This window comes from Rhamphochromis sp. 'chilingali' (genome assembly GCF_963969265.1).
Source record: "Rhamphochromis sp. 'chilingali' genome assembly, chromosome: 18".
NCBI lineage: Eukaryota > Metazoa > Chordata > Actinopteri > Cichliformes > Cichlidae > Rhamphochromis > Rhamphochromis sp. 'chilingali'.
In genome coordinates, this window is record NC_137945.1 from 31,764,945 (window position 1) to 31,789,856 (window position 24,912).

Sequence of the window (24,912 nt, forward strand, 5' to 3'; positions counted from 1 at the left end):
GGACAGTAACTGTGTGTATATGTAAGCATTTAAACACTGCAGAGAGTAGAATTAACAGTAACAGTATTGTAGAAATTCATTTCACCGAAACAATAACGTGGCGCACATTGTGACGCATGCACCAGTTTATTGTATTTCCAGACTTGCTTTCGGCACAATTTACAGTGCACGCTACTCTGTTTTTTGTCAGACTTGAAATAGCCGAAATACCTTCACACTACGGAGCTTCTATGGCTCTTCCGTTCGACAATCTCTCCGGCATTGGAACCATCATCTGTTTTCTCTTCGGTCACGCTCGGTTGATTTTTCTAGTCGGCACACTCATTTCCTCCATTACGCGTTGGCTCCATTACCCGCTGGCTGCTTCCCAAACAAACACACGTGCGGCTTGGCACTTGTGCTGTACGTAACAAGTCACGCGACGTGACGCTGCGGCTGTGATTTGTTCGGCTCTGCGCTACTTAATTTGGATTGGCTGACCTTTTTTTTTTTTTTTTTTTTTTTTTTTTTTAAGAGGACAAGAGCGGCGAGGTCTATCGCGATAGCTTAATTTCTCTATCGAGTAAAAGTTATATCGCGATACATATCGTTATCGTTCTATCGCCCAGCTCTAAAATCATATAACACAAAAAACAACTATTCACATTTCAACTTTTAACTATTTAAATTTTCAGCTTTTTCCTTTTAGACATACAGTATTTAAAGTGTAACAACACAAAACACTGCAAACCACAACACAATTAAATATAAACTAAAATATGAAAACAAAAAGAAGATGAACATCCTCTGTCATACAGGGAGTGCAGAATTATTAGGCAAGTTGTATTTTTGAGGAATAATTTTATTATTGAACAACAACCATGTTCTCAATGAACCCAAAAAACTCATTAACATTAAAGCTAAATGTTTTTGGAAGTAGTTTTTAGTTTGTTTTTAGTTTTAGCTATTTTAGGGGGATATCTGTGTGTGCAGGTGACTATTACTGTGCATAATTATTAGGCAACTTAACAAAAAACAAATATATACCCATTTCAATTATTTATTTTTACCAGTGAAACCAATATAACATCTCCACATTCACAAATATACATTTCTGACATTCAAAAACAAAACAAAAACAAATCAGCGACCAATATAGCCACCTTTCTTTGCAAGGACACTCAAAAGTCTACCATCCATGGATTCTGTCAGTGTTTTGATCTGTTCACCATCAACCTTGCGTGCAGCAGCAACCACAGCCTCCCAGACACTGTTCAGAGAGGTGTACTGTTTTCCCTCCTTGTAAATCTCACATTTGATGATGGACCACAGGTTCTCAATGGGGTTCAGATCAGGTGAACAAGGTGGCCATGTCATTAGTTTTTCTTCTTTTATACCCTTTCTTGCCAGCCACGCTGTGGAGTACTTGGACGCGTGTGATGGAGCATTGCCCTGCATGAAAATCATGTTTTTCTTGAAGGATGCAGACTTCTTCCTGTACCACTGCTTGAAGAAGGTGTGTTAAGATATGCATTGTGTGTACTCATGTTGTACAGTGTTTAACTGCATTATGGTTACTGCGGTTTAACAGAGACAGTATTTTAGTTGCCACCACAAGGAGGCACTGTTTCATTGTAAGAGCACGGATGCTGCGTCATCATGCCCCTAAGAAGAAGAAAAAAAAAAAGTATACCACAACGAAAATGGCACCGATGAGAAAAGTTTTGCCGCGTGTTGATGAGGAATAAAGTTCCCAAAATATTAAGGATATTTTTGCCTCCGTCGTCATTTTCCTTCGAGTTGATCGCTGTCGATGCTGCAATACTCAACAAGGTGTCTTCCAGAAACTGGCAGTAGGACTGGGAGTTGAGCTTGACTCCATCCTCAACCCGAAAAGGCCCCACAAGCTCATCTTTGATGATACCAGCCCAAACCAGTACTCCACCTCCACCTTGCTGGCGTCTGAGTCGGACTGGAGCTCTCTGCACTTTACCAATCCAGCCACAGGCCCATCCATCTGGCCCATCATGACTCACTCTCATTTCATCAGTCCATAAAACCTTAGAAAAATCAGTCTTGAGATATTTCTTGGCCCAGTCTTGACGTATCAGCTTGTGTGTCTTGTTCAGTGGTGGTTGTCTTTCAGCCTTTCTTACCTTGGCCATGTCTCTGAGTATTGCACACCTTGTGCTTTTGGGCACTCCAGTGATGTTGCAGCTCTGAAATATGGCCAAAATGGAAAAGTCAAGCAAAACGTCAAGTCCTTCTTTTGGGCTCGATGGGCCCAAAAGAAGGACTTGACGTTTTGCTTGACTTTTCCATTTTGCCAAAGGAAAGGACGTTGCCTAATAATTATGCACACCTGATATAGGGTGTTGATGTCATTAGACCACACCCCTTCTCATTACAGAGATGCACATCACCTAATATGCTTAATTGGTAGTAGGCTTTCGAGCCTATCCGGTTGTTCAGTGATGACGCGACGAATCCTACTTCCGGGTCTAAAGTAGTCTGCGTTTAATATGGCTTTTGTGTTGTTAACATGTTTAATGTTATGTATTTTCTTCTATTTGATCTCAAAAAGCTCCTAAAACAGTCAGTGATCACTGTTGACCTCCCTCGGCTTTTATTACCGCTAATCATTTATTTAAGCTCAGTTTTTAAAACCTTAGGATGTAACTACAGCCCAGCCCATGCAGCAGTATATGAATGACTAACCTCGTATTGTGGATGGATTATCTCAGTTGTTCTCCTGACTGAAGTTTGGTCCTTTTACAGCATCCTGCCATGCGATTACATTTGTTTCTGACCACCGAGAACACTCACGTTAACTTTTATCGAGTGGAAAAAAAGTTAGCTTGTTTATATTATGCTAACATAGCTGTGTCGCTAGCGGTCACGTAGCACATCATTATATACCAGCTAGCCCAACTTCAGTAACCCTACAAACGTCACTGCTGTTTAGTTTTCTGTCTTCATTTATGCTGGAAGTGATAGCAGAGCTGTACGTTTTCATTTGTTTCCAAAACCACGCAGTCAGGACATGCTATATTGTATTTAGATAGAAGCTAGCGAGCTAACATCCCGCTAACTTCTAACTCCGTTAAATGTCATAAATTCCGTTTTCATGGATGCCTGGATGTTAAACTCAATTGTTACACCTGGTAGAGCAGAACGCTGATCATTTTATTAAAGATGAAAGACTTTAGACAGTTTTTCAACTCTCAGTAATGCCATAGTGATCGTTTGATATATGGACCCGCAGCGGAGTTTAGACCCAGACACTGCTAGTGACGTCAGACTGAACAACCGGATACAGCTTGGAGTAAGACAACATGCATGAAGAGGATGATGTGGACAAAATACTCATTTACCTAATAATTCTGCACTCCCTGTTTAGGCCTGCATGAATAAACTTTCTGAATCCTTTATTATCTGCAACTGAAAATAGTTGTGGATGATTACTATACCTTTCTAATGTGACGTTGTTGTCCCTGGCTCTTTTTCTCTGTCTCTCTCTCCCGCTCTGTTCCTGTGTTACTGAGTGTAACTACCGCCCCTCCCCCTTCTTCCCAGCACAAAGCACAAGGCTCAGTACTGAGTGAAGCGGAAAAAAAAGTGGAAGAGAGATTGTGAGAGAAAGAAAAAAAAAAAACCCACGGCTCGCAATAAGGAGCCGGCTCGCGTCGTTCACATCAAAGATCTGGCTCTAAGAGCCATTCCCTTCACGACCGACACATCACTACTATAATTCATTCTTGTAAGGTTTCTGGATTCTCCTTTCACAGTACTTAAACTGTGTGATGCCTTTCACACATCAACTCAACAGCCTACTGATGGGTTTTGACATGCAGGTAGAGACGCTTTCAGTTAGTACACAAACAAAATGTCAGAATGCAAAGAGAAATCAGAAAAATGACAGCAGGGGACTGAGGTTCCAGCTAGATTTTTCTTCAGTGAATAAAAACTTTTTTATAAATAACAAAAAAGCTGTCTGTGCTGACATTTTAATTACATATTCAGCAACCAAGGAGACCTTTTGTTGAAGTAGTTGGTTTATTTCTTTATACAAGGTCTGTTTTGATTGCCTCTTCATTCTGTTTTATTCTTCTATGAACAGTCTTCAGTATCTAAAGCCTATCTAAGACCCACTTTACATAACTACTTCATGCATCCTACACAGATCAGACAACTCTGAAATTCTAAAAAAAAGTGTGAAGTAATTCAAGAGGACCCTGACTGTTCAAATCAACTTGGAAAGTGGTTTAAGGTGCAGTTGTGTAACCTCTTAACGTCCTCCAAGTCACTGGCAACCCATCTAGGGTCAGGTTTATGATTAGGTTCAGAATTTGGATTCTTTTTTTTTTATCACTTTTTATACATTTTTCATCTGTTTGGAACAGACAGAAAAATAACCTCTAGTAGTTTCTTCATTATTTCTGTTCAGCATGTTGCTTAAAAACTTGACCTGTTGGTTGCTGAACTGTGTAAATCTTCTCTCTGTTACATAGCACATATTCTCAGTATTCGCAAGTGTAACTATGTCAGTGTTCTGTAGAAACACTGACAGCACTTCAGTCTTGAGTCGTTACAGATCATCTCCTGCACCGCTCATTTATTCATCATGCACAGCAGTTGCTTACATCGATTACCTGCTTTGCTTTGACTCACTCTGTCAGGTTGTTCAGGAGGAGATGAACAGACGTCATCAATGGCTTTGGTAACTAAGAAGACCTGCCCGCGGAACAGTTCATAGCAGCAACCATGCTGCTTAGCTTTCTAGTTCTATGTGGGGTCTTTCAGAGCATATAAGACGCTGCTTTCAGCTTTGTCCCGAACAGGGCCAGTTTTTGAGAGAACGCTGAGAGGACCGCCCGGGTCAGCAGATTACCTCATCCAGGGCCGGTCCAAAGTACTATGGGGCCTTAAGTAAATTTAGACTCGGGGCCCTACTTCCTTTCAGATCCCAGAAAATAATGAAAAAAAAAGCTTTGGTCCTTTGGGTCAAGCCAAAAGTACCATCATTTCCAGTATAGTTACTCCCAATTTACATAAATAAATGTTTATTTCAATCCAAGCTAAAATTTCTTATAAGAGATTGATGTTATGGCAGATTACTCAGTGACATGTTTTGTAATGATAAAGTTTTGATTTGTATTTTTTCAGCACCATCTTCACCACCAGGAGAAAAAAATCTGCATCAACTACAAAGTAAAGCAGGTAATTTTACTCAGAGGACTTGATGTGTTAAATTTTGGAATGATATGATATTGTTTTATACAAGCTGAGTAGTGGATGGTGATACCACCTAAATATTTATACTGGTTTTGTGGTGGGTTATTTTAGTCATACAAATGCCAAATCTAAATTTTGAGAATTTTTCCGTTCGGTAAATATATTGATGAGTTCATGGTCTGTCATCTAGTGTCACCATACTATCTTTTTATTTATACAGCATGGTGATGTGATTCAGATTATTTCAATGTGGTTAAGTATTGTACTTTGTTCCATGTTGACTTATTTGTAAGTTGTATCCTCCACCTGAATTGGTAGTGAGTATTGGTTATTCAATCAGTTAATCATACAAAAACTGCGTAAATATGGTTATACACCATTCTGTCATCTTCATACTGTGAGACATATTTTCTCACAATTTTTTAGGTCACAGGTGATGAGATGGCAGTGTAAACTCTGCAAACATGAGGAGTCATCAAAAGTGTCACTACTCAAACATTATCGAGTGAAACATGGTACATTTGGTCATGGCTATTCCATACCCTGTCTTCATTTGAATTGTCCTTGCTCTTTTAAGACATGGGGTGCCTTACGCTCACACTTGTCTAGGTCTCACAGTTCGCATGAAACGGAAGAGTGTGAGGTCCTTCCAACTATTAGATGTAAAATCTGTGACTCTTTTTACCCAAACACAAAAGACTATTTTCAACATATAAATTCCCATTTGAAAAGCCATGAAACCATAGAGTGTGTTTTTGATGGTTGTGAGTTTAAGACAAACATTTGTGGGACTTATGCGACTCACAGAAGTCGAAAGCACAGATTTTGTTCATGGAAGCTCTTTAAAACTAACTTGATTTCAAAGCAAACTGTCAGTACATCTAATGAAATCGTCTTACCAGCACTGGAATTAGAAGATCACGAGGACTTGGATGTCACCACTGAACTTGGTTGTGAAAGGGAAACAACAAATGAAATTTTGAAAAATATTGGTGTGCTCTTGTTAAAACTGGAAAGCATCTATAATGTTTCTGGTAAATGTGTGGATGACTTGGTGGAACAGCTCAGTTATATCTGCACATTATCACTTCAGTATATTTCAAAGTCAATAAGTGATATTCTTATTAAGAATAACTGTAATATTGATCAGTCTTTTGTCAGTGAATTGGCTGAAAAAATATGTCACTGTAGTCCTTTATGTTCAGCCCTTAGTCCCGATGGTCCCTTTGCTTCAAGATATAAGAGACAGAAATATTTCAAGGAAAACTTCTGTGTTATTGAACCAGTAGAATACTGTTTGGATCCAGAAAAGAATTCCACTTTTCAGTATGTGCCTATTCTTCAGTCCTTGCAGCTGTTACTGAGTAAAGAAGATGTTAACAGTATATTAACTAGACATTTGAACACTTCACAGTTATCCTCTTTCCACGATGGACAATATTTCAAGCAAAACCAACTTTGTGCTATTGAAGACTTAAGTATTTCCCTTGTTCTCTATGTGGATGACTTTGAAATTTGTAATCCACTTGGGACTTCAAGAAAAAAACACAAAGTCACAGCTGTGTACTGGGTACTTGCTGATATACCAACTGAACTGAGATCACAGCTAACATCAATTCAATTGGCTCTCCTGTGTAAGGCAAGTGATGTTAAAACTTTTGGCTATGAAACTGTTCTCGAGCCACTTTTAAAGGATCTCGTAACATTAGAGCAGGGGTGCTCAATACGTCGATCGCGATCGACCAGTCGATCGCAAAGGTAGTATTGGTAGATCGCATGGCATTAAAAAAATAGATGCCAGCCTATCATCCATCCCGTCACTTGATTGATACAGGGAAGCCAGTCAGATGACATCAGATTTTTTCTGACGCTTAGGTCGCTGCGCATGCGCAAACAGCGGCGCGAAGTGTAGTAAAACTGACAAGCTAGTCAGCGAGTTAACTCCAATTTTTAGCTCTCGGTTTTTTCTCTTAAACCTGGCCGTCAGCAGCTACTGTCCGGACTATGCATCCCAGGCTGATTCAATTCAGTGCAAGTCATCAGAGTAAACTCAGGTAATGACAAAAAATTTACATAGTTAATTGTGTTGTGAAATATTGGATATTGCGGTTATGCATGTATATACATTGTAGATATAAAGAATCCTCAATATATTTATAAATAAGTATATGTTTTGGATTTTTGTAGTGGGTAGATCATTTTGACTTGGTCATTTTATAAGTAGCTCACATGCGGAAAAAGTGTGAGCACCCCTGCATTAGAGAGAGACGGGATTTTTTGTTCACAGCTTGGTAGATATATCAGGGGCACTGTTTTTTGTGTTTGTGCTGACAATCTTGGCGCTCATTCTCTTAGTGGACTCGTGGAAAGCTTTTCTGGACATTACATCTGTAGATTTTGCCTTGGAGACCATTCAGACTTTCAGCAAAAAGAAGTTCGTTCAGGAGCTTTTCCACCAAGAACAAAAGAGAACTATGATCTACATGTCCAAACCATAAAGGAAAATTCCTCCTCGGTTCATTTTTGTGGTGTGAAGAAAGGTTGTCCATTAACAGGGAAATTAAAATATTTCCATTTTGTCACAGGGTATCCTCCAGATCTTTTGCACGACCTTTTTGAAGGCATAATTCCACTAGAATTAGCATTATGCCTTCATGTGTTTATCCGTAAACGTTACTTTTCCTTAACTGAACTCAATAACTTCATAACAGAATTTCCTTACAAATGGACCGATAAAACAGATCGCCCCCAAATCATCCCCCTAAATTTTTCCACTCGCAAAAGCATTGGTGGCAACGCACATGAAAATTGGACGTTATTGAGACTATTACCTTTTATTATTGGGGAAAAGATTCCCAAAAATGATGAAGCATGGCAAGTTCTTATGACTCTAAAAGATATAACTGAACTTGTGTCCCCTATTCACAGAGAGGAAAGTATTTGCTACTTGGACACACTTATATCTGAACATCGCAACAGGCTATTGGAGGTTTTCCCAGAGCAAAAACTAACTCCAAAACACCATTTTTTGGAGCATTATCCTGACTTGATCAGAGGATTTGGTCCATTAGTATGCCTCTGGACTATGCGCTTTGAGGGTAAACATAGTTTCTTTAAGAAGGTTGTTAAACACACAAACAGCTTCAGAAATGTACTATTGTCACTTGCCTCAAAGCACCAGATGATGATGGCATACTATTCAGATGGTAATGCATTGAAGCCATCAGTGTGTGTCACTAAAGTATCATCTCTTCCATTGGAACTGCTTGATGTAGAAATACAGCAGTGTCTCAAGGAACTTTATCCAACACAAGCCTATGTGAATTTGACCAACTCTCTGACTCATCATGGAACTAAATATGCCTCAGGAATGGTTTTGCCTCATGGATCTACTTGTGGCTTACCTGACTTTGTGGAGATTTTACAGATTGTTGTCTTAAGCAATGAATTTCTTTTCATTGTTTAGTTGCTCAACAGCTGGTATGATGAACATTTTAGGGCATTTATTCTGGATCCTTCTGGGAAAATGACCTTAATACATCCCAGAGTACTTGGTGACACTTACCCCTTAACACCATATCGTGTTGAAGGCAAGCAAATGGTGTCAATAAAACGTCACATTGTTTGTTAGTGTAAGGGGAAAGACTCAGATACCCCCTTTCTTTTTCTTTTTTCTTGTGGTTTTTATTCTGCAGATGGACTCCGTTGCCTTGAAAGTAATTTTTGGACAACAGAGTGAGAAGCTTGTGCTCTCTTCAGGAATACCCAGGACTGTTGAGGAGTGTCATGAGACAGTGAGAGAGACATTTGGGCTAGTTGAGGATTTCATATTGCACTATTATGATGACTCATTTGGAGATTTCTTTACACTTCATTCTCCCAACCAAATCAAAGATAGGGGTACAGTCAAAGCTGTGGTCATTCCATCAGTAGTGCTTACATTGATTCCTCAGAGTGAAAATCCCTCAGATGTAAGTTCACTGAATGAAAGTTCAAGCTCTTCAACCTATAAAACCACAGAGGACCAAACAGATGGATCATCTCTGTCTTCAGACAACACTGTCATACTCTCCCCTCTTCAAAGTCCTCTAAAGACTACATGGCCAGATGAAATTGTCATTCCACTTTTCTCTGTGGCAACAGAGAGTGTACTGAAAAATGCCAATGAAGTCTTTGTTCAAAATGGCACTGTGCTGAACAATACTTCAGTCAAGTCAGATATAATGGAAAAATTAGCTGATTATATGTACAGTTACACAGCCTACCCTACTGGCCTTCAGATTGGAGAAGTGGCAGAGGCTCTGGTCAAAAAGCACCCATGTCTGACAGAGCCAGGCAGTCGTAATGGCTGGATGGGATGGATGTATAGTCTTAAATACAAGATGGGAAATTACAGGTCAAAGTTACGAAGTCTTGGAGTTCCAGAGGTTACTTGCAACTCACTGAAGAACAAGCACCCTGATGACAAGGCTCCAGCGAAGAACATAAAGAAGGCGCGGAAAGGAGAAGTGCTGTTTCTGCCACACTATCCAGGACAAGATGGTAAAGAACAGCAAGAGCTGGAGCGACAACAACTGATTGATGAGTGTAAGAAGAAAAACAGCACAGCCATCAAGGATTTAATGTGCAAAACCTTTGCACATAGAAGACATGATATTATCAGCCAACAGCTGAGTGTCAACGACATCAAGGACAGATGGCCGGCGTTGTTTGACGTCTCCCAAGTAAGTGTACATTTAAAGGGATATCCACTTGTAAATAAAATTTGGTCTGTTAGATCCCCCATCATAAGATAAGTGAGGAAAAACATGTTGCTACCATCCTAGTGATTTTGATGATCTTGCAGCAGCCAGGTTGCTTTAATTTGTCATAAGACTCTAGAATCGCTAGGAATTTGAATCAAAATGAGGAATCTGAATCAAAACCAGAATGGTTCTAATTGAAACCATTCCCAAGCCTATGGAACAATAAATAATTTCCGTTCACTTAACTTGTTTTAGGCTAAGCTAATGTAACCTGACTGAAGAATGATTGGGCTGATTGCAAAGTGCCTTTGTCTCACTTATCTAACTCTGGAGCACATAACGACAGACTAGATTTTACTGAAGAGTAAAGAGTGAAGAGTAATTTAATATTTTTATGAAACGTTGGTTACGTATTGTAACCCCAGATTCTATGAGTATAGGCGCAGCCCTTTAAGTGGGTATTCCCCTTGTGCGCGCAGCACTGAAGTATTTTAGTCCACGCCCACCTGCTGTGTGGGCCTCACCCTGGTCTAGTATAAGTTACGGTGAGACCAGGAAATCGACTCTGCCGTTTTTCTTCAGCCAGCCAGAAGATGTCCAGCGAGACCATCCGTCTGTGTCCATCCTGCCAGACCGGCTACATCATGTCGTATGACCGACATGCCGTCTGCGTGGGCTGCCTCGGTCCTCACCATGCAGACCTCGCCCTCACACCTTAATCCTATTGCCGCTCCTGTTAGCTCCTCCCGCCAGAGGAAAAGCAGCGGAGGTCAGCCTTTTTCAAGGCTGATGCTGAGGAGGCGTTCCCGCTAAGAGAGAGGTACTTGCTGGAAGAAGCCATCGAGTTCTTCGATGGTGGGCCGGAATTGGATGATTCCACCCACCGTGAGGAAAACGGCAGTGGTAGCAGCTCCACTGCCTCCCAGCTGGGCAGCCTGGCGACAGAAGGGAGGCGGATGAGCGGACGCTCATCCACCCCTGGCCTTCACATGTCGGCGAGGACGCCGCTCCCAGTTGTTGGTGCGCTGCTCCTGGATCTGCCTGGCATCATCCAGGAGGCAGCTGGTGAGAAGGGACTTTCCGTCCCTCAGCCTGCTCCACCCCCCATTGGATGATCTGGCGGGAAGGTATGGCTCCGCTCACTCTCGTTGCCCAGATCCCATCTGGCCCCAGTTCCCGGCGGTGATGACCTACCTCTCTGAGGCAGCAGCAGAGCCAGCGAAGATTAGAGCGCCGGTCTCTACCTAGGGCTACACAGAGGGCTTCACAGACCGGAGTTTTCCGCCTGTTCCCCCTCTAGAGCCGAGCCTCGCTTCAGTTTTCGGCACCAAAATGACCAAGGTCGTTGGACAGCAACCGGCCCATCCCGCCAAACTTGACCAGCTGATAGCAAGGCTCACTGATCGCGCACATCAATGCACTGTTCAGTCAGCTGCAGTGACTAACAACACTGCCTTGCTAGCGTTTGTCATCTCCAGGAAGGTGGAGGAAGCAGAGCTGCCAGAGGAGCTGAAAGGCTTTCTCTGTAAAGCCGCTGACACGATTCTGAATATTTGCGCCACTTCAGTGGAGGTGTGTTCCTCTTGCATCGCTGCCTGGCAGACGATGGTTCAGAGGGCAACCTGGCTCCGCCTCTTCCCTCCAAGATTATACAATCTCACAGGGAAATAGTGCAAGCAATTCATAACATAAAATTTAGAAGCTTAGTGGAAGATAATACTTTATGTTAAGGCTTTAGTCTGCATACTGAACAACTCCACTTATATGGATTTATGTCTGGATGAGTAAATTAATCTTTTGCATGTTAGAAAATAAGGTCCAGGTTGCAAAAAATGGTAGTTCCACTTAAAGATTTTTTTTTTGATTGAATCAGAATTTTGGCCTTCAGATTTTTTGTCCTTGGTTTTTTGTCCTCTCCCATCCAGGCCAGTGCAGAGTTTCATAGGATCACGACCCTGAACCTTGAACCAAAGTTCATGTCATCGTTGGACTTGTATTCATCCAAACTCCTGTCCTTGTTTCAAGCCAAGAAAGGTGCTGCTGGACAACGCCACAGGGCACAGTTAAACCTTCTGCTTCAGGTAAGGAAGATTGCATTTTCTAACCACAAAAACGTTCCAACACAGCATTGAAGAGGCCCTTCCACTAAAAATGGCTTTTCTTAGGTTTCTGTTCAATATTTTAGCTCCACAGGTGTTCTTACCTTGATGGTGGGTGTGAAAACAGGTCAACAACAGAAAAAAAATAGTTATGTTTAAGCTAGAAATGGTAAGTCATGTTTTAAATGTGCAAATTTTGCCTCAGTTGAGACTTCCTGTTTTACAGAGTGGAAATTCCATCGAGAAAAAACAAGAAGTCATCATCAAATGTCTCATTGACCATCTGGGAGAGGATCCAAGTTCCTTAATCAAAACCTTTGAGGTTGGTGCAATAAATCTGTTTTAGGAATATTAGTAGTTTATTTTAGCTTGTGAGATCATAGAAAAGTTTTAAGATACTGTTCTAAAGGAAAAAAAAACACTTCAAAGCATACAAAAGAATAGCATTTGCTCAAAGACTTTGGAGCACAGTGTCCACATATTATGAGTACCGGTGATGGCATACAAATGAAACTTTTTGTTTCAATGTTTGGAAATATGTGAGCTGAAAACAGTTCTTTCTCTTTTTAAAGGACGGTGCTGTTGCTGTCTTTGTTGAAGAGGCTTTGGCTGAGGAGGTGATGAAGATTTACCTGCTACAGAATCAAGACAGGTCAGGCGAATCTACTGATGTGGGTATTGTTATTGAAGGCGTTACTGTTCTGGGCAAACTTGGGAATCTGAGCAAAGCCTGTTGCTATCTTTTGGGACTGTGCTATGCTCTGGATCTGAAATACCCCAAGAATTTCAAATGCACATTCGAAGCATTTCAAAAAGTGTTCATGGAGCTGGATCCAGGAAACCTTTCTGTCAAGGTTCAAAGACTGAAAAATGACCTCTGTTCATTGTAGACAAAATTTCACAGGGCTGTTCTTAAAGTGTTAGACTTGTTAAGTGACATGTAATGCTCATCAAAAGGTTCAGTTGCGGCATTACATTGTGTTGACATTCCTGTTCATAAATAATGTTTGTACCATAAACTGTTTTTGTATTAACTTTTCAGATTCACATTAAGGTGTAAATGGGAGAGTATCTTCTGTATGGTTTTTTTTTGTTTTGTTTTTTTTGTTTTTTTTTAGCGCAATCCTTTTTGAAACCTTTTTATTTAAATTATGGATGTTTTTTGGTCACTCTTTAGTTATAATCTTCCCAATTTTTTGGAATCAAAATAAGATGTTCAAAAACTATGTCACAGTGCAAAAGGTTTTTTTTTTTTCAGGATTTATATTTTTTTGGGATCTTAATTTTATTTTTGTCATTTGACCTTTTCTGAAAAGGTAAAGCACTGCGTTCACTTGAGCCACTTTTATTCTTTGTATGGCAGGTACATTTTTCTTGTTGTTAGCATCAATATGCCAGTTTTACAGAGTTTTGTCAAGCATGCCAATTTGGATGCAATTTTATTATATAAGGCTGTTGTGACTGAAATTTTATCCAAGTTCTATCCACTGAATGTAGAACAGATTTCAGCTCACTGTGTTCAGAGAAGGAATCTGCTAAATGTGTGATTCACAAAAAAGCTGTTTAAAATAAATCATTGTGAACAATGATGAACTGACGTGGTTCTTTTTTCCTGTGTGTGTGTGTGTGTGTATATATATATATATATATATATATATATATATATATATATATATATATATATATATATAAAAACACTTAATTGTAATTAACGTTTTTGCTTAAGTTAACTTAAAAATATTAAGTAAATTGAACCATTATTTAAAAACAAATAATTGTAATGGTGTTGGTTAAATGTGCCAAGCATTTCAGCATTTCCTAATTAATATTTTATGTATTTTGAACTTTTGGTTACTGTTGTTTTAACTTACATTTTCAATTGTATTTACTCAATTTTGTATGTTACTGTAACATCTTTAATTGTTCATAACAACTTATTCCATTTTAGTTGGATTTACTCAATTAATAAGGTGTATTTAAGAGATGTGATTGTTTTTGCATTTACTCATTATTTTTGAGTGTAAAAGTGTTGCACCAAAATATTTAAGTAATTATCAGTTTTAGTTCTTAGAGTGTACAAACCCCAAGTATGAATGTGTGTGAATGCTAGATAGAAGCACTAAGACAGAAAAAAGTTCTTGTGCAAATGGATGAATGAGGCAAGCTGTGTAAACCCCTTTGAGCGCTCAGAGTAGAAAAGTGCTATAGAAGAGCCAGGCTATTTACCATTACCATTTACCTATAGTTATGACCTTTGGTTGGTGGCCAAAATGAGACTGCGGAAACAAGCGGTCTAAATGAGCTCCTTCCCAGGAATGACTTCGTTGTCCCTTAGCGATAGTACTTTGCTTTCTTTAAAATCCTTTTCTGTAATTCTGAATACTTTGTGGCTTATGGTGTTTTGGAAAACTGTAACTTATGACAGACAGCAATAATAACACATTTACATCCTTCATATGGTCTTCGGGTCAAATTAACCCGCATACACAGAGACACACAAAAACATGCCCACACACACATACACAAACATACAAACAAATAATGTTGATAATTATAATTATTATAATCAAAGCAGAGCAAAGCTTTTTGCTCTTACTTTCCCACACTCTTTACTTTAATTATCTTTAATTATTCTGGATATAAGGGGGGATGTATTTTCAGTGACCATTAAAAGAATGTGGACATCACGGACCTGTATGCCTATTTTGCAATGCTCATCCTTGCTGGTGTCTACAGGTCAAGAGGGGCATTGACTGAATGTCTGTGGGATTCTGCGACATAAAGAGAATTTTTAGAGCTATGATGTTTCTGAAGAGCTTTCATGTATTCTCAAGGATTATCAGATTTGATTACCGGGAATCAAGAGCTATTAGAGGGCAGGAGCAGTCTGCACTGTGTGGGACCAGTGGGTGGACAAGCTTCCCCATCTTTATGACACTGGGCACTGTGTAACTATAGAAAAATGGTTTGTGGGGTTCAGAAGCCGCTGCACTTACAGGCAGTATACGGCCGCATGTACATTTTTACAGTGAAGGAGAAGCTGCTGAAAGAAACCAGGGGACACAGGTAGTGCTAGATCAGCATCGCACTTGTGTTGTTACCAGTGTTGGGCAAGTTACTTTGAAAAAGTAATTAATTATAGTTACTAGTTACTTCTTCAAAAAAGTAACGGAGTTAGTAACTGAGTTACAAGAGTCTAAATTTTATTAATTACATGAAAAGTAACTATTGTATTTTAACCCTCTGGGGTCCAGGTCATAATTGGCCATTTTTGACCTCTTTTGATGTTTCCTCTACATTTCACCTTTAAAAACGTTTTACTTTGCCTTGCATCATCCTTTTCAGCACAACCTCACGTGTCTGAATTTACAGTTATGTTTTCATTTTGACATACTGTATTAACACAATTGATCTAAAATCAGACAAAAAACATAAAATCCGAGTAGAAAAAGTTCTATTTTTTACTGTAACAACCACAAACATGTTTATTGAATCATATTTCACAACTTTAAATGCAAATATAAATTGTCAATTTTAAAAATCCTATGCACAAGTTTTGCAAACAAGTAAAGTAAAGTAAAGTAAAATTTTATTTATATAGCACCTATTAATTGTCAATTTTAAAATCATATGCACAACTTTTGCAAACAACAAAGTTATTTGCAGCCATTTACCTTTTACCCTCTTTTAATAACCATTTCAAACTGTTTACATAACAATCAGGTGTTTTGCATTCAATAAGATGCCACACAAATTATTTGTGCCACTCCAAAATAATAATTTCTGTGCACAGTAAAGGAGAACATCACAGCCTGATACCTGCAGGTCTGACAGCAGCCGGTGTATCACTGCTCCTGTTTTTTACCTGGAGACAGCAACTGCCTCATTGTTCTAACACACAACACAAAAATATCCACAACAATACACACTAACTACACACTCCAAACATGCTAAACACAGATCACAGATCTCTCACATCTCAAAACTCGCTGTCTCTCTTTTTTTGCTGTCTTTCTTTCTCTGTCTCGCTCTCTCTCTCTCTCTCGTGGTCACTCCTAAAACTTCCCCTCTTCCTAAACATCCAAATTTCATGTTGCCATATGATTTTTGATTGGTCGACATGGTGCATTTTTCCACCAACACGAACGGGCTGTTTTTTTTTAAATTTTTTGGTCATAAGCAGAGAGCCCTCGCTGCGCTGTCCTTAGACAGTAAACGTGACAAAACTGTTGAGGAAAAAAAACGCCGCGTATATATTGTTTATCATGACTCTGGTTTTACGTGGCCTACCAACACAATTTCAAAAACTGGTATATATCACCTTGTTGCTTTGTCATCTTGAAGTGGTCATGTGATTGGCTTACCATGACTACTTTATTCTTCCTCAGTCAAACAGCAGCACTCATGCGATTGTTTTGCTCCCTTAGCTCCAGGTGTTGTGCCAAAAAGTGATCGTCAGGCAGAAAGTGACTGCCGTCCGCAGGAGCGCCCGCAGCTGCTTAAAGCTGTAGCGTCCAGATTACTTACAGCTACGTCCGTGCAGCTTACTTGTAACGCCGTTATTCCCATCACTGGTTGTTGCTTGTGTTCTGGTAGAGACTGAACACAATCATTAAACATATAAGTTTTCTCTACTGTTTGAAACTGACATAAATACAATACGTGTTGAGAGCTTATGAACTAAAATTTTAGTTCGGACTTGTTTTAAAACCCCAAATATGTCCCAGGTCAATATGACCCAAATCTTTACATGAGCCAAGGTGTTTGTATGTGACGATTTTCTCCTGCCTCCTCCAAAAGTCCACAGGCATGAATGCACAGAAGAACATGTAAACAGTTTTTACATTTCTGACCTGACACATCTGTAGGGTATGCAGGTTGTCATAATATTCCAACTCTAATAAATATAGGCTGTAGCAATGGACTGAGCAGTCTTCGGTTTGTTTGTTTGTTTTTTATGTGCTAATGTCTTTTTTAAAATTCTGTTACAGTCTGCCTATAGTCCCCTGGCTGCACTTTAAGAACACTAGCTGTAAAGCTATTAGCTTATTAGCTGACCCAAACAATCCCAGCAAAATGTCCAAAACATCCTTGTCCAAAGACATTAAATACTGGCATTTCAATGAACAAAAAGCAAAAGGCTTCCAATTAATTCCACAAGACTCCTTTTCTTATTGTCTTGTCTGCTGCTCTTGCTTGCTTGGTGACCTGTGGAGCCTCTGACAAGCAACTACAAAATCTACCTTGATACGATCAGTTCTATTCAGACAACACCCTGTCTGATGGCCTCAGCTGACTCCCACTTCTGCAATATTTATCTCAGTGGAACCTATTTGCCATTCATTTTGATCTTGAAAGACATAGTAATAAATAAATATATGCAGTGGAACAGTGCGTAATGCAAAAAGAGCGGGTGGCATGGAGCCTGAACCCCACTCAAAGGGTACTTGAAGCAGATGAGATAATAGAGTGAGCAGAGACTGCATGCATGCGCACGCGCACACACACACACACACACACACACATTAATGCAGAGTTTTGGTGGCCTGTAGCATCTTTAGTGGCTTATGCAGCACAGGATCGACCACATGCTGTGTGTTAGAGCCCTTTTAATGGAGGAAGATCAAAGACACAAACCCACAGATACACACACACAAACACACACACACAGAGAAATCTGCTTCACATTCTCCTAACTAAGCTCCACATGAGAGAAATTAAGAAAAAGTTAATTTTCCATGCCATTTAACATGCATTGTATTTGAAGCTGCATGATCTTAAGGTCACAGACTATTTGGAGTAAGTACTTGAATAGGATTTTATATCACGATCTTTACATTTCTGCGTACTTTAAATGTCTATTCCAGCAGTTATTTACTGTGTGAGATTGCTACATGATTAATGCTCACTTTTTTCTGTCACAGCCATAGAGAGGTCTTTATCCAGTCACAGCTTTGTAACCCAAAATACTGGGGTTCATGTTTTCACCTCACGTTTATGCAGGACTTAAAGTTCTGTAATTCTGACCTGTGGCTCTTTTATTTTTGACCTTACTTAATAATATTGTAAATAATGATCCCACGGCTAGACTATAGGTGTATGATAATCAATTACACATTCAAGCTATGTACACATCCAAGAAGGCTATTTTTTTAATAAGGGAGAAAAAACTAAACTAAAAACCAAAACAAAATATTTGAAAACAATAAGCAAGCCTGGCTTTAGGGCTGGGCGATATATCGAGTTTTTAAAAAATATCGATATATTTTCATACGAGATATAAGATGTGACAATATCGTTTATATCGATATAGTCTATGTTATGTTATAATTATACTTGTGGAGCCGCAGGTTTGCCTCTCTTTCGTCCACTTTTGTCTCTACGCAATGTTACTCTGCCTCGCCTCTCATTCACTGAACACAACTCCGCCTCCCTCATAGCTTCACCTGCAGGCAATGACAAGATGAAAGCGGAAAATCTCCGTTAGCGAGTTACCGTGCGTGGGGCTGGACGGCGTCAACGTGTTAGCGAGCTAACCGCGCTAGCGAGCTAAGCGCGCTAACGACATGCAGCCCGGAGGGGCTGCACGGCCTAAAATCCTTTCATTTTCTCAAAAATCGTCAGTGCGCCTTATGTATGAATTCTGGTTGTGCTTACTGACCGCGAACCGATTTTATGTGGTACACAGCGCTCAGCAATCTGTCAAAAAATGTTTTAATATGACTTTGCTAAGCTACGGAGCTGCACCGCTTCATGGATTGTCGGAGGATTACGGCTACCGGGGAGGAGCCTCGCGGAGTGATACGTACTGTGTGTGTATAAGGACCACAAATGGCACCTGTTCAGAGACGTGGTGCAGCTGTGAAATCTGTCTCTTTGTTATTATGCTCAGCGTCTATTAGTTTACATTTTGACTGCACAATTGTGAGCTTTTTGCTATGCACAAAAACAACATTGTTTTCTTTTATTTATGGACCATGATTATTTAATAAATGCTGATAATTTATTTTTGAGTAATTTCTTCATGTACATCTACGCTGTATGTAAATAAAAGTGCCCGTGTGACATCTGGGACACAGTGTGACTAAGAACTCTCTTTTTGTTCTCAACTTATGGCTTTAAAAAAAATATCGAGATATATATCTTATATCGCCATCCAGCTAAAAAATATCGAGATATGAATTTTGGGTCATATCGCCCAGCCCTACCTGGCTTCATTTTTATCTCTGTTTTGTATTTTTCTTGACACAAATAAAGACTGTGCAATGTTAAATTTCCTACCTAATATTACACAAATACTTTAACTTGATTGATCGTTGTTGTGGGAATTTCTGAATGAAGACATGAGCAACATTAATATAGAAGTGACCAATATCTAAATGACAGAATGCATCCATCCATCCATTCTCTCACACTTATGCTTTTCAGAGTGGCTGGGGGAGGGCTCTGGAGCCTAATCTAGCTACCACAGTGTGATAGGCGGGGTGACCCTGGACAGGTCACCAGCCTGTCACTGTCTGAATGCAACTACTTTAAAACAGGGGCCACATTTGTTAGGGAGGATTTATTTACTGTTGAGTGCAATGTTTAAATAAGTTCTTTAAAAAGCAAAATATTATATATTTAATATGAAGGCAAAATGAGCAGACAGTAAAAACATGTTGGCTGTGTTAGTTCAGTGAGAGAGTTATTTGTAATATATATATATATATATATATATACTGCCTCCGCTATGGTTGGGCAGTCAGCCAAACTCCTTCCCCACATCAAGACTCGAACGACACGATTCCCGGTTCACAGGTTTATTGACACAGGGAAAGGTGAAACTGTAACAAACAGTACAAGGCATAATCACTGTACTTATTCACCATGTACATATATAACGATGAAAATATATTAACCCAGTTTTTTAATATGTCAACATGCAATGTTCATATGAATTACTTCCCTTTTTAAGTCAAATACAAACATCAAATTATGATTTTAACAAGTCTTACTATAATGAATGCCTCCAATTCGTTTGTCATTCCCCTTTAACTAGCTCCATAAGCGATTGCTAGCTTAAACTGCATAAGATTGTTTTCATCATTAAACTTACAGAAAAATGAACTTACTTGAAAGAAAGTGGTCTATACATGCACATAAAATATAAAACAAGTCTATACATACCCACAATGCTACCAAAGGCATAGGATGTATGTGGATGCCACTGGATTTATCTGGCTAAGGCCACCATGCTGCACATGCCTTCTCCTTAATTCACAGACTTACTTCCTGTTTACCAACGACATCATGTCCTATTACAGACTACAGGTTTTAAGGTGGCACCAGAGAGTTACAATTGCATATTTAAACATTTACCAAATCCATGAAAACAGTCTACCTTAAAAACTTTTGATATCAGAACAAAATATATATATATATATATATATATATATATATATATATATATATATATATATATATATATCACTAGTAGTTTAGAACTAACATGTACACTTATATCTGCACTTATATCTGCCCTGGGGGCAGGGATAGCTCAGTAGGTAAAGTGGTCGCCCCATGATCGGAAGGTCGGCGGTTCGAATCCACTTAACGGCTACCCTGAGGTACCCCTGAGCAAGGTACCGTCCCTACACACTGCTCCCCGGGCGCCTGCTTAGTGGGCTGCCCACTGCTTCACTGAGTGAATGGGTCAAATGCAGAGAAAAACAAGTAATTTCCCCATGGGGATCAATAAAGTATCCATTATTATTATTATTATTTATTTTGTTAAATATGAACAAAATGGTAGCAGTAGTGTGGCCACAAAGAGCAGACCAGTTTGTTTATCTGGTAGTTCAATGAAAGGCTTCAGTTAGTTAAGAGTGAGAAAAAAAAACTGTGTTCACATTTACAGTTTTGTCTTGTTAGGCAATATTTGAAATTTTTAAAAACAAAACATTTTCAGAAATATTTGAGGGTGTTTTCTTGCTTGTTTTTTTGGACTACTTGAACACTAAAGTGGTCCTCACAGAGATGACAGTGCCAGCAGTGACCCACAGCTCAATTAAGTTTGAGACCCCTGCTTTAAAATGTATTATTATCAATGTCTGAAATGGGCTTATACCTTTTAATATCTACCAGCTCACCAGCGACCCACTTTGGGTAAGGTGTTTACCTCTTTATATAATTGGTGCCTATGTATGGAAAAGCTTTTAACACAGAAACAGCATAATGCAACAAAGAAAGTATATGAAATGCAAAATGGTGTAGTTTTGGAAAACCCCTGGAAATCTTGCCCCTACTTCTAACCTCACATGGATCACCACCAACACAGTGGATGTTAATAGGTTTCTGCCTTCATTTCTGATTCTGCCAGAAGAAGCAGGGGAAGAAACATGGTTCCCATGTTCTCCTTCAAAGAGACTTTAAAGAAGGTGATCAACGGGACTCAACAGAGCTTCTCTCCTTGGCTGCTACCTGACAGGTACTATTAGGCTTAGTCTGGCTGCATGCTTCCTTCTGTTATCCACCCATGTTGTCATCTGAAAGTGTTGAATACACACTCCAATTAGCTGCAAACCTTAAACTCTGTACCGAGTGGCTCTTTTTGGTAAAATGATGGAGTTTAATGCCCGCTCTGTTGCTAACAAGTCATTCTTTTTAATGTTCTGCCGTAGGAAATGTGATTCTCTGTTTATCTCTAAGACGTGGCAGTATGAGAAGGAAGTCTCACATTTTTTAGAATCATATCGCTGTTCATTTTTTCTCTGCACCATGGATTTCTGGCCAAGGAGGTGGGACTGCCTTTATTTCCAAGTCATTTTTATGCCAGATGATCTCTTCAGGGTCTTATAGCTCCTTTGAGATGACTATGACCAAAATTGCAAGAGCTCACCCCTTGTATTATATTTTAATATACTGCCAGCCTGGCTCTGCTGCATCTCTTCTCTCTGACTTTGTAGCCTTTTTATCTTCTATTATTAAGCTAATCAGGATTATCATAGTTAGGGTCTTAAACATTCATGCTGATGACTCATCAGACAGTACTACTGAGGAGTGCATGAGCATTATGGACTCTTTTAACTTTGTTCAACGTGTATCTGGCCCTACTCATATGGCAGGACGTGCCAGGGCTACCAATAAATGACCCTGGCATGTTTTGGTAACGGTAACTATGATTATGTATACGATGTAGTAACAGGACATGTGTGCACGTTGTATGATATCAAAAATAAAATAAATTAAAATAAAGCACAGCAGCCTACCAGCGTTGACCACAATAAGTCAGCCATTTCCATTTTCAGGTCATGTCGTTCGTTCTAGTGAATGACAGGGTTTGTGAAATCCAGCTGTGGGTGAAACCTAAAGAGCCCCTGCCTCTTTGTGGAATGAGGGCTAAAATAGTCTAGAAATATGTGATCTCCCTGTGACTCCTCCACTCCTATTTTAACAGAAAAAGAGAGAGAGAGACTCTGGACTGTTAATTTCACCAGTGTTATTTCTCTGGTTACCAATCAATGATAAATCATCCACTTCAGCAACGTTTTACTAATGATAATTAGATGATAATAATAACTGTGGGCTGTACCACCTGCAACTGTAACTTCATGTCAAGCTAAGGTTGGACCCCAAATCTACTCAAAGCATTATTTACAGTGGGGCAAAAAAGTATTTAGTCAGCCACCGATTGTGCAAGTTCCCCCACTTAAAATGATGACAGAGGTCAGTAATTTGCACCAGAGGTACACTTCAACTGTGAGAGACAGAATGTGAAAAAAAAAATCCATGAATCCACATGGTAGGATTTGTAAAGAATTTATTCGTAAATCAGGGTGGAAAATAAGTATTTGGTCACCTCAAACAAGGAAAATCTCTGGCTCTCACAGACCTGTAACGCCTTCGGTAAGAAGCTTTTCTGTCCCCCACTCGTTACCTGTATGAATGGCACCTGTTTGAACTCATCATCTGTATAAAAGACACCTGTCCACAGCCTCAAACAGTCAGACTCCGCCATGGCCAAGACCAAAGAGCTTTCGAAGGACACCAGGAAAAGTATTGTAGACCTGCACCAGACTGGGAAGAGTGAATCTACAATAGGCAAGCAGCTTGGTGTGAAAAAATCAACTGTGGGAGCAATCATCAGAAAATGGAAGACATACAAGACCACTGATAATCTCCCTCGATCTGGGGCTCCACGCAAGATCTCATCCCGTGGGGTCAAAATGATCATGAGAACGGTGAGCAAAGATCCCAGAACCACACGGGGGGACCTGGTGAATGACCTGCAGAGAGCTGGGACCAAAGTAACAAAGGTCACCATCAGTAACACACTACAACGGCAGGGAATCAAATCCCGCAGTGCCAGACGTGTTCCGCTGCTGAAGCCAGTGCATGTCCAGGCCCGTCTGAAGTTTGCCAGAGAGCACATGGATGATACAGCAGAGGATTGGGAGAATGTCATGAGGTCAGATGAAACCAAAGTAGAACTTTTTGGTATAAACTCAACTCGTTGTGTTTGGAGGAAGAAGAATACTGAGTTGCATCCCAAGAACACCATACCTACTGTGAAGCATGGGGGTGGAAACATCATGCTATGGGGCTGTTTTTCTGCCAAGGGGACAGGACGACTGATCCGTGTTAAGGACAGAATGAATGGGGCCATGTATCGTGAGATTTTGAGCCAAAACCTCCTTCCATCAGTGAGAACTTTGAAGATGAAACGAGGCTGGGTCTTCCAACATGACAATGATCCAAAACACACCGCCCGGGCAACAAAGGAGTGGCTCCGTAAGAAGCATTTGAAAGTCCTGGAGTGGCCTAGCCAGTCTCCAGACCTCAACCCCATAGAAAATCTGTGGCGGGAGTTGAAAGTCCGTGTTGCTCGGCGACAGCCCCAAAACATCACTGCTCTCGAGAAGATCTGCATGGAGGAATGGGCCAAAATACCAGCTACTGTGTGTGCAAACCTGGTAAAGACCTATAGTAAACGTTTGACCTCTGTTATTGCCAACAAAGGTTATGTTACAAAGTATTGAGTTGTATTTTTGTTATTGACCAAATACTTATTTTCCACCCTGGTTTACGGATAAATTCTTTACAAATCCTACCATGTGGATTCATGGATTTTTTTTTCACATTCTGTCTCTCACAGTTGAAGTGTACCTCTGGTGCAAATTACTGACCTCTGTCATCATTTTAGGTGGGGGAACTTGCACAATCGGTGGCTGACTAAATACTTTTTTGCCCCACTGTAAAAATGAATCTACTAATAAAGGCAGTTCTCTCTCAAACACACAGTTTGTGCACAAGACTGTAGTTTTGCACACAAATGACACATAACTATATTTGTAGTATTGTGCATGTCTTAAGTCTGACTGAATAAAATAACTCTTGCAATAATTTCCTGTGTTGAGTGTTTGCACATTTTGGGCCCAGATACTGATTAATGAATAATGAATATTAATGAATACTGAATACTGAATAAAAATACAAGTGAATTGCACATAGACTCAATACTTGAAATGTGCAATTCACTTGTATTTTTATTTTTATTCCTATTTATTCTATTTATCCCCTTCGTATATTTTATTTATATTGTCTCTGTATTTATATATATGTGTGTGTGTATAACTCTGTAACTTCTGTCGGTGCTGTGCTTTTTTGGAAATCGAATTTCCCAGAGGAACCCACCCGAGGGATTAATAAAGTTCTATCTTATCTTCTCTGATTAATCATTTCGTATCATTTTAAAATTGAACAAATTCTAACTTTTTTTTTTACATTTTCAGTTTTAACTCACAATTATTATTATTATTATTATTATTATTATTATTATTATTATTATTATTATTATTATTATTATTATTATT

At 39.5% G+C, this 24,912-nt stretch overlaps 1 protein-coding gene and 1 long non-coding RNA gene across 2 annotated transcripts in view; one reads left to right on the forward strand and one right to left on the reverse strand.

Annotated features, from left to right (window-relative positions):
• The first annotated feature begins 5,138 nt into the window (after positions 1-5,138).
• Positions 5,139-12,388, forward strand: LOC308385749. Its single transcript, XR_013969624.1, has 3 exons — positions 5,139-5,199; positions 11,985-12,040; positions 12,285-12,388. It is a non-coding gene; the product is annotated as an uncharacterized lncRNA (long non-coding RNA).
• Positions 12,389-19,007: 6,619 nt separating this feature from the next.
• The window catches only part of LOC308385558 (uncharacterized protein), a 96,201-nt gene continuing 90,296 nt past the window's right edge, over positions 19,008-24,912 (reverse strand). The window contains exon 2 of the mRNA XM_080864548.1: positions 19,008-19,266. Within this exon, the coding sequence (XP_080720674.1) occupies positions 19,219-19,266 (48 nt within the window). The 3' untranslated portion in view covers positions 19,008-19,218. The remainder of the gene's footprint in view (positions 19,267-24,912) is intronic.